At 40.5% G+C, this 11,329-nt stretch overlaps 1 protein-coding gene across 1 annotated transcript; it reads left to right on the top strand.

Annotated features, from left to right (window-relative positions):
• Window positions 1-633: 633 nt before the first annotated feature.
• On the top strand, window positions 634-7,098 carry adra1ab (adrenoceptor alpha 1Ab). The gene is made up of 2 exons (XM_035668129.1): window positions 634-1,754; window positions 6,623-7,098. Exons 1-2 carry the CDS (start codon window positions 839-841, stop codon window positions 7,096-7,098), a joined length of 1,392 nt encoding a protein of 463 aa, XP_035524022.1. The 5' UTR covers window positions 634-838.
• Window positions 7,099-11,329: the final 4,231 nt, after the last annotated feature.

The raw sequence follows: 11,329 nt of genomic DNA, 5'->3' as shown, positions 1-11,329 counted from the left end.
CGATTTGCCTGGTTAAATAAAGGTTAAACAGAAATCAGATATTAATAATGGGATGTTTTATGATTGTCAGTTGTTTGCTTGCAGAGTCAAAAAGACAAGTAGGCCGTAATGCTTTTTGGATGAAAAGGAAATTGTGAATGCCACTTAGTTTACTGAGGCATAACCTCTGTTTTCTCTAATGCATCTGTAATGAAGGGTAAATAATTTGCAAATAAAGAGACCGTGTCCTCTAAAAAGAGACTATTGAGTGATATTTTTACCCTTTAATCATGACTGCGGGCTGTGTGATGATTTTTTTTTTTTTTTTTAGTAATTTACCTTTAATGTGTTCTATTTTGTGTGACATTTTGATTTGTTCCAAAGAAAGAACAGCACTTATGAGGTAATGAGCCTGGTTTGGGTTTTTTGTAATGCCACAGATTATGAATGTGTTGTTAAATACACTTTTATCTCTTTTCTTGTTTTAACAGGTCTCCTGCAATAAAGCATTTCAGCATGGCTCAACATCACATCCTAAATCCACCAGTGACTGACACTTAAAACATGAATATTTGTAAAAAGGTATTCTGAACTAAATATGACAAACTGTGGCAGTGTTTGTCTTTCTAAATTCTGCGAAGTAACCCCTGCCAAGGCCACGTGATCAGTGGAGAGTTGGCAAGAATCGCTGCATCTACAAATTAACTTGAAGAGCAGTTTATGCAGCAGTAGAAGCTTTTATCCTCTGCACTAGGAGAAGCAGAAAACCGGAAGAGTTATTAAAGCTGTGGTAATTGAGGAACAGATGTTGTAGGAGTGTTATCAATCTGCTAGAACTTAATACACCCAGCGGGTTACAATGACTCCTACTGAGAACATGACTGTTTTCTCTGCGGCAGATCGCTGTCCCAACTGCAGCTCCTCCGCCCACCCAGAGGTGGACGTAGCCAAGGCTGTGGTTTTGGGGATGGTGCTATTGGTGTTTGTGGTGTTCGGAGTTCTTGGCAACATCTTGGTTATCCTGTCGGTGTTGTTCCACCACCACTGGCGCTCTGTGACACACTACTTCATTGCCAACCTGGCAGCGGCAGACCTACTGCTCAGCTCCGCCGTACTGCCCTTCTCCGCCACCTCGGAGGCTCTTGGCAGATGGGTGTTTGGCCGGTCTTTCTGCAGCGTCTGGGCCGCCCTTGATGTCCTCTGCTGCACTGCCTCTATCCTCAGCCTGTGTGTGATCTCTATCGACCGCTACCTGGCTGTCAGCTACCCTCTGCGCTACCCTGCCATAGCTACGGGGAGGCGAGGCCTGACCGCGGTGGCTGCTCTCTGGGGACTCTCGGCAGCTATATCTGTGGGCCCCCTGTTTGGCTGGAAAGAGCCTGACCCAGAGGATGAGACTGTGTGCCGAATTACAGAGGAGCCGGGCTATGCTTTGTTCTCAGCACTAGGATCTTTCTATATCCCTCTGGCCATCATCCTGGCCATGTACTGCCGTGTGTATACTGTGGCCAAGAGAGAGACAAAAACCCACAGGAAGGGCAGTAAGGTAGATGGGGTTGAGACAGAGGGGGTGATGCTGAGGATACACAGAGGGAATGCTGCTCAGACGGGGAAGCAGGAGGAGGATGAGGTTACCACGAGGCAGAAACGTACCACCTTTTCCCTACCGAGGCTGCTTAAGTTCTCAAGAGAAGAGAAGGCAGCCAAGACTCTTGGCATTGTTGTCGGGTGCTTCATTCTGTGCTGGCTCCCTTTTTTCCTGGTTTTACCCATCGGTAGGTAACCTTCTGTTTTTAACTTCACATAACCCCAGTGTGTGCCTTTATAATGTTTTACTATTATTATTCAAGTCACAAAGTGAATGGTCTGTTTCTCTGAAAGATAAATCAATGTCAAAAACCCAGAAGGTTAACACCACTTATTGTTGTTTTCAAGGTATTTCCAGAATCCTCAAAGACTCTTCTGTCCATCTGGATCCAAATATTCTGTCTGCACGGCAATAAAAATGTTAACTTGTTTCCAGAATTGCAAGTTTATTCTTAAACCTGTAATGCCAATGTCTTTGGGAACTGGGGGACAGCAGAAACAACTTTTTATCATGACCTATGGACATTATAATCCCATTTGAATTTACCCGATAATTGCAAGTGCAACATTCACTGTCCTTTTAGCTCTGGTCGAATCTCCACCAACTCCCGAGGGGAATATTTGGCTCTTTAGCTGCTAAATGCTGCACTGTGTTCACCAGCTAGTTGCTGACTGTGTCTCCTTGCTGCTTGGTGCTGAGCAGGTAGAGTACAGTGGGTTTTTAGAGCTATTTCTCTTAAAAGGGCTGTCTGCTACAGCTGAAAACGACACTATGAGAGCTGTGAGAGTGAACTAAAACAGTTGTGTGGCACGGAGAGCTAAACAGTAAACTGGAACTCGCTGTAGCTCTGTGAAGTTTTTATACATAAGAACCTGACCTGCAGCGACTTCTTTAGTGATGTAGAAGAGTACACCATTACATCACTAGTGGGTGTGGTTACAGGTGAAACAGACTTGAAACTAGAGACGAATCAGAGATATAGAGAAATGTACCTAATAATAATAATAATAATTCTTCTTCTTGTTTTGTGGTGGTTGGGATAAAGTGAGTTGTGTGATGTTAATTTTGATTTGTTATACAAATTAATCAAGGAATTATGTCACTAAAAGCCACCAACTGGTGCGGTTTAAGAGTTGCAACATATGAAACAGCGAAATGATAGCAAGATAATGACTGAGGGAAAATGACAAAAAGAGAACCTTAAAATGATTTATCTGCTGTACAAGGAAATAAGGAAATAACATATCTGAATCTAAAAAGGATTTAAATAATTCAGAAAATAATTTATGTCATAATGAGAGTATTAACAATTCCTTTGATACTTGTAGAGGCCTGCTTTGTTCTGATAAATATGTAAAATCTTAATTTAAAATTTGTCAGAAGTAAAACTAAACCGAAGTGAACTAATTAAGGGTTATTCTGCTGTTGCAGTCAAACATCACTGCAGATATGAGGGTACATTAACAATATCAGAAGCTCAGGACAAGGTAAATTTCCTGTAAGCCAGATATTCTCAACTTTATCTTTAATAAATTATACCTGCATTTTTACAGACTCTTTCAAAGCAGCAGATAGCAGTGGTGTTATGTTATATAAGAAAGGACAGAAACCAACCATTGTGAAGCCTAATCTAAAATCTTAATTGCTTTTGAAATAACTCTTACAGCTTGACTGAGATAAGTGAATGTCAGTGTGGATAGGGTGTGTTTAAAGGTAGCCTGTCAGCAGTTACCTCCTAGGTCACAGATGGTGAGATTATTGCTAAACGTGTACAGTATTTGGTTACACAAACTGTAATCCTATTGAGGGAGGGAACAATCTATTATACAGGATGGAGGAGACGTGGATGAAACACATCATTTGGACAAATATGTGTTATCTTTTTCTCTTTTATTTGCCAGTGTGTACATTCATAACTAGGCCCAATGTGTAATCCAACTGTAAACAAAAGGGCTGCTCTAGGAAAAACTGGGAGTCTTAAATAGATGAACAGGTCTTTCAATACAGGGATCAACACTACACAATAACTATAGCTACATCTATATTCGTCATATAGTTGGACAAAACAATACCAACTCAAGGTCCTACATTTTCTAGAGCTTTTAGCTGTATTATCCAGTCTTCATCAGCGGATGGCGCATCGCTAAGTTGTCATTGAGATGGATCAGTTTACATGCAAGCTTAGTAGCAGTCATGATCTCATCCAGATCAATTGTATTTTTTGTTGAAAAAGATATTACTATTTACAAGGTCAGGGATAAACTTTCATGGTTATTATTTTTCTGAAGTTGTTGACTTTAGCGCTAAAAGGAAAAGCACAGGTGTAAATAATCAAATAAATTATGTTTGAATTTCATTTTGCTGCTTTAGTTTCAGGGTCCTGGCATTATTCATGCTATCTCACTGTCACAGTGCCATGGCTTACTGGGACACTTGATTAGAATGAAGTCAATGTTACTGTTAGTAGTAACGTGACATTTTCGTGCTATAAGTCAAAATGTCTGCTGCAAAAAGGGTCTATTGATAAATTTGTCGTTTAGCAGAAAGTTTTTTTGGTGTTCCCTGGTGCAGTGCAGAAATGTGATGGGTATAGATGTGGGGTATATTATTATATTGACTAAAATCTTTACATGCAGCCCTTATTTATGTTAATAATATTGCTAAACAACATGTGTCTGAATGCGTCCTGGCTCTACATGGAGCTTCGGGGGGACAGTGGTGTGTGTATGTGTGTGGTGTACTGGCCGCGTAGCTTTCGCTTGCACAAAGCTGAACATTGAACCAATTTCCTTTTGCCTGTTGGTGTGACAGTCTAATAAATGCCAACCCCCTTACTGGAGAAGTCTCAGCTGTTTTTTTGCCCCTCACCTCCAAAGCAGAGTGTTACTGAGGCAGTTAAAAAGGATGCCTGAACCATCCTCTGATCCTGCTGTTAGACTGCCTCCCAGCTGCCTCTGAAGCCTGGGCCGTTCTTTCCGGGGGCCACAGAGTCTGCTGGTGGGGCGTCTTTGAGAAGATAAGTAATGGTGAGAGGGACCGGTGTCTTGCAGCGGCTCATGTTGTGGAGAGCAAGTCCTACGAGGCGTGTGATTTTTGCAGGGCAACCGCTCCATCTGATGCCATTCAGCTTGTGGGTTTGGTGGGACGGGCTTAGCAGAGTGACAGCAGAAGAGAGGTGGAAGGTTTTGCACTGAGGATGTTCAAACTGCGTACCCCAGCCAGGGGAACAGGACTCTTGGTGACACTAGAGGAAAGCTCAAGGGTTAACAAATGTCAGTATGACCCTCCTCATGGAACCAAGAATGTCTGTCTGTACAATATTTTGTTGAGATATTTCAGTCTGGGCCAAAGTAACCAAATGACCATCTGACTGACAGACAGACAGATGGGCCAACTGGCCAACATTGCCACCCATAGAGCTGTGCTGCTATAAGGGCTAAAAATACAGACTCAGACTTTAATATGTAAATCTCACTGCAAGCCTCCTGTGGTTTAGCACTGTAGCACCAACTATTGTGATACAAAAGCTGTTGATTCCTGAATCATTTGTATAATGCTGCTTGATGATAAGCATTGGTCTATGAACACATCAAGGACCTTCCTCCTTCACCGCTTTCACTCTTCTGTTTGAGTTTCTCACAAGGGACATCAAAAAATTCAATTACAAGCAACCAAATAGACCAAATAAAACAACACATTGGGGCAGAATGGGCTTCTGCTGTGAGATGAAATGGAATGAACCAAAGTATTGCTCCCTCCTATGAAAGCTATTATAGATAACAAGCATGAGGCTTAATGGGCTGTAATGCTAGGAGGCATTCTCAGTCACCCTGTAGCCTCCCAAGGCAGCCAGTCATTGGAGAATAGTTCTGCATTTCAATCGAGACAGACCTTCACGGCTCACAGCGCATCGCTCATTCAAGCTCTGAGGCAATGATATTCTGAGATTCCCGGACTGAGGGTTTGAAACAATATTTTATTTTATTTTTTTCCTGAGCACTTTAAATCGAAAGCCTTTTTTGTGCTGTGGCGCTCGGAGGCCACCTTCACTGCAGCACAACACAGTATGCCTGCCAAGCTTATAAAATGAAGTGACTGCTGCTTGTCAATGCCACCATATAGAAAGTCGCTGTGAATCACTGCTTTCATAACGAGAAGTACACTCGGAGAGCGCAGACCTCCGCCTGGGTGTTTTGTTTCTACAGTGATGTTTCAGATGGCTATTAAATTGTGTTGCATGTTTAGACACAGCACACCATTCACTTTAATTATGATGGGTTCGCACAAGTGCAATGAATTCAGTTTATTTTGCCGTAGACACTGATGTTACAACTGACCTATCTTGCAGTGGTAATGAAAGGGAAAATTTATGAGCTTTTCTGCTCCAAAACTTAACAGGTTTTTCCTTTCTTCCTACACGTTCCACCGTTCCACCAAGTTTTAAAAATCAGACAAGCAAACTGCACCAAAAACACAACCTCCACCAAACAAATTTTTTGCACATGAAAATCAGACGTGTAACTGGAATTGAACAGCTGTTTTCAGTCTTGTATGTTTTGTTGTTAGTTTGCAGAACGTCTCAAAGACTGCTCCACAGATTGGAATATTTGGTGGACACTTCACGTCATGTGCCGGAGAGCAACTGATATGATTTTGGAGCGGATAGCACCATTAAGTATCCATTTATAAAGAACCTTATGTTATCTTGCATAAAGGATATCTTTTTGTAGCTTTGGTCATCATTTCTGTCAGTAATAATCCTTAAATCCTGAACCCAGAGGAGAAGAGGCTATTTTTTTTTATCTTGGTTCAAGGCAAATCAGCCCTTTTTCAATCATTTAAAATTGATTAAAAATCTTCTTTACAAAATTCCTTACACTCACTCGTGTTTAGACTTTAAATTTCATTTAATATCTTAAATAATGTAAATGTAAAGGAATGTCCAGCCTTGATGGGATATGGGCTTTCTATTTCTAACTGGGACTTGGTTAGTGGTGTATTAGTGTCTATTTCCATTCATATTTTGATTTGTGTCTGTTTGTGTGTGTTCTCTAGGATCCATCTTCCCATCCTGTAAGCCTTCTGAAACAATCTTTAAGATAACCTTCTGGCTGGGTTACCTCAACAGCTGCATTAACCCCATTATCTACCCATGCTTCAGCCGGGAGTTCAAGAAAGCCTTCCACAATGTGCTCCGTGGTCGCTGCCTGAGAACTGGGGCGCTGACTGCCAAACCGCAAGGACACATAACCAGCCATTCTTCCAGTCCAGGCCCCACGTCCAATACCTCTGTTATGTCAGGCCAAAGCTGTGTCACCATATCCTCATGGTGTTGCTGCAGGGCGCTTTCAACCTCTTCCTCGTCTGTCGGTGTTCCAGATCAGGCTCAAAGTGCACAAATCCAGAGCAAGAGTCTGCTGAAGGCGTGGTGTTTCTCAGCAAGTCGAACGCCGGTACCACGAAACCCCTCCGGTCACGGATCAACCAAGGTCTTATGCCTGTCCCTTGGCGTCACAGGAGAGGCTGTTTGATAGGCACGTTGAGGCAATTGAGGAGAATCTGATCCTGTACTTGGGGTTTGCCTCGGGGAAAACACTTACATACAACCTTTACATGTATAGTTATGCTCCTCAGAGGCATCAGAGCGCAGGGCCAGCCAATAGTGACTCGCCTCTAGAGCAGGCAGACGATAACTCTGTTGCCTTAGGGCTTTATGCCAGTATAAATGTCCTGAGTGTCAAATAAAATATGATCTGGGAGCGTGAATGAATAATATTTTGTCTACACTCAACGACCACTACTGAGCCTTACTCGAACAGAGAACCACATGTCGGAGACTGCGGAGTATGAACGTACAGCAAGAGAGTTTTGGAAAAAGTACAAACCTCTTTGGGGAAGAAATGTGAGGCAAAAACCGTGTGGACACTAGGTAACCTGGGAACAATCAGTTCTTTGCAAGGAATAAAGATATAATAACATCTTGTTAAAATGACATTGTAAAAGAACTCAAGAGACATGATTTCTTTAAACATTAGAGGTATTACTGCAGATTGCACAAAAGCCCCTAAGGGCAAAATACTCATAAATCCCGGCACAATTAGCATTCACTGAAAGCTCTGAGAAAGCGGAAGCTGGTGTAGGAGTGCGAGCATTATATTTGCGACCTCTGTTTTAAAGGGACTAGACACTGGCAAGCTTTGATTTCTAAATAGCTGTCACAAAGAGAGCAAAGTCAGGAATTGTTTGGGGAAAGAGATACAGACACACTGTAAAACCAGATAAGTTCATTTAACTCCCAAAATTGTTGAAAGTGATTACATCGAAAATAGTAGTAATATTAAGTAAAACTAACTAACTAAGTTAAAAAAACATTCTTGATCAAGTGGCTTTAGTAGTTTTAAGAAGCAGTCATTTTTATTTGTACTGTGATAACAAAATATGTAGTAAAACGTACTTTATCAAGAATGTTTTTTAACTTAAACAAATTGAGTTTGTGTTACTTAAATGTTTGGATTTAATCTTTTTCAACAATATTTTTGAGTTAAAATAAGTCCTTGCATTACAGTGCAGTAGATATAAACCTTACAAAACAGTGCAGTCTTAAAGAAAAGCCTTCATTCTACCCCTCTGAAGCTTTTAATGTTCAGTTTTTGCTTTTGTTGAGGCTGTTCTAAGATTTGTTGAATCAGCTTTTAATGTTTGACATCAAAGCTTCTGCTGTTGTTAAATAAATGAAAAGGTCTCTGATGCTTTTTCTCTTTCTCAGTGTTGGTGAAGGACTTTTTGTCACTGGTTTTCTGCCAGTACAGGTCTCTAGAGCCTCTCCACTCAAACACTGGAAAATTACATAATTGTCTGGTTGTTTGAAAGTGACGCATGAGTAATTCAAGCAGCGCTTGTCTTGACATCTTTGTTCATCTGTAACTGTATGTTGTCTTTAATGCTGCAGTCCGATTTTCGGCTCCTATGAGGTAGACAAACTCCAAATGAAGGTGACCAGCAGATCCAGCAGACGCATAGCAGCATTATAATCTCAGTTGAGTTGTGTTTGTGTCCACCTGGTGAATGCAAGTCCAACATTCATTATGCTTTTAGCTCTTGTTGGATCTCCACCAGCTCCTGAGGGAAAAATTGGGCTCTTCAGCTGCCAGATTTTACACTTTGTGTCTTTGTGTCTAATTTTATCAGTGCTGTAAGACCAAAACAATGAATTAAAAGAAATCAAAAACCACCGTAGCGTTGCAGAGTTTGTGGATACGAGTTACCCCTTTTACATTATACATACTCAATTTAAGAAATGTTGATTAATGGAGCTGTAAGTCTAACTTTCTTTGTTTCCAAAGCTAGAAATGAATTCTTCCTTTGTTGACTTGGGGTGAAAGGACCTGTTGGTATTCAGTTCACAAACCACCACCTGTGTGAGGTACAGGAGGTGGACAAAATAAAAAATGTGACATTATAAAAAAGTAATTAAGTTTGAATAAATTAAATCCCCGCTGCAAAAGACGCTACAAAAATATATTACTGTAACCTTTAACAAAACGCCGCAAGATTAGCAAGACATATGCCAACACACAAGTGGACCCTCATTAACACCGGAGAGACTCAGTGAATTAAAATCTATCTGAACAAAAACTGAGCTTTCTAAAGGGTAGTTCTGATTACAGAGCGCCTATTGGATTGCACTATACTTTATGAATGATGTCTTCAGTCTTTATTGAAATTAAGTGAGTTAATTAATTAGCAAAACAAAGCCCACAGTATCACACAAATTCATAAACAAACAATATGTGGTCCAGTGTCAAGATAATATGCATGTTTCATTAAAAAATATGTCATGAACATTGACTAATAGCTTTAACAAACATGTTTCGGGAGCCTTATCTTTTTTAAGAAGTTTTTCTTCTTAGCTATTAATCCTTGGCTTCCTTCTGTTACGAACGCAGTTGTTTTTCTTTGCTGTGCTCGGATTAAAGGCATTTTTCTACCCAACAGACACCATAACTGTGATGAATACCTGAGCATGCTTATCTGAGAAACGCAGCATGTTGACAGAATTTCCAGAAGACAAATGATTTGTCATTTTACAGTTGCCTAAGGTTAGGCAATAAGAAGAGTTTCCTTCATTCTGCACTGATTAGTACTTAAACAGTGGCATTATGTGACCGTTCAGGAGGATAATGTCCACGTTAAAACTCTTGTCAACTCCTTAAGCTCCCACATTATTGTGGCCTCTAAACTGTCTCACATAACTAATAAACATGCAGCTCTCGTTCCCTGAGATTATGCAGCCAAGGACTCAATGTTACACTGTATTAGGCAACAAATAGCAGAAGCAGATGTGTTGACTTTTCATTAAAGAGGCATGACTAAATGTGAAAAAAAGACATATATTTTAGAAAAGACAATGACATTTCACTCTTGGACCTATTATTACATTTTCACATATTCTTTTAAACCTCCATAAAGTCTTTTTCATTCTGCAAGTATAAACACTTACTTTTCATCTCCACTGACTGTTTCTCGTGTTTTAATGTGAAACCAACGTACACAATCAATCCTTGCATTTCCCTGTTTTGCTAGAATTCACAGCTTCACACAGCAGACGCTGCAAAGACAAAAGGAAAACAGTAAACCAGAAAACAAATGATTCATATCACAATATCAGACACTGAAAGAAGAATAACCAAACCACTGCTTGCTTCGTGTGTGTGTGTGTGTGTGTGTGTGCACATCCATGCCCAAGTTTGTGTACACTGTATAATTTGTTTGAGTGCACTTTGGGTAGTTTTTTATGTCTGTGTTTGTGTGTGAAGAGCAGTGAAGCAGTGTTATGTCTGCATTCATCAGTTTAGATATTATTTATGGAAATAAATTCATCAGATTCCTATTAAACATGTGGCTCTCATTTTCTAAAAGCAGCACAGGATTCAAACAGTGTTGCAGCAGCTGTCACATGAAGGCAAACACTTGTGATAAATGGATCTGGGTTCCCACAGACAAGTGTGCGCTGTTTAACCTCATCAGTTGACTTAGCAAAGTGATGTTTCATTACAAATGGCGATCATGATGAATAACTGTTGAGCAGCGACTAAAGCAGATGACAAGATGTTTAACTGTATCAGGGAGTCAAAGAGGCCTCATTATTTGCAATGAGGAAAATCTGGTTTTTGTTATGTGTCGAACTAGAAGATTTCCCTGAAACTTCTTCTTAGATTCTCCTTGAGTTGGGGTTCTTCATCAGTTTGAACTTGTACTGGCACTCTCAGAAGCATTGCCATTGCATTGCTAGCTTGTAGGAGTGTGTGGAAAAGCTACGGAAAAGTTTTGTAACTACACCAAATACGCCCACTGCTTGAGTACTCATTGAAACTCTCCCATGTGCGAAAATGTTGTCAGGTGTACCATCATAAGGCAGGTGTACGCACTGACGTTTTTGCAATTGTGCTAAATGGAGAAGCCTACTTGCAAATGCAACTCCTGGCACAAGTGTTGCTGTTAAAGTGGCCAAAATTTCCCACCGTGCTGTTTATTTGAATTATTTTCTGTCTCACTGAACGTTAAGATGATATGTTGTAACACTGGAGGTGACGAATTCTTGTCTGCCAGCAGAAATTAAATTGGACCTGGTTGTTTTTATTTTATAGCTCCTGAATTATTTGTTCCGAGTGCTTATAAAGGTTTGGGCAAAGGCCAAAGAGTTTTTCAAATGTTTATGCTATAGAGCAGACTAAGTTGGATGGATTGGACAGCAGCATGCAT

The sequence above is a fragment of the Morone saxatilis genome, unplaced genomic scaffold (genome assembly GCF_004916995.1).
Source record: "Morone saxatilis isolate NCDOM2014 unplaced genomic scaffold, NCSU_SB_2.0 Contig21, whole genome shotgun sequence".
NCBI classification, from domain to species: domain Eukaryota; kingdom Metazoa; phylum Chordata; class Actinopteri; family Moronidae; genus Morone; species Morone saxatilis.
This window is presented reverse-complemented; position numbering and strand designations above follow the sequence as displayed.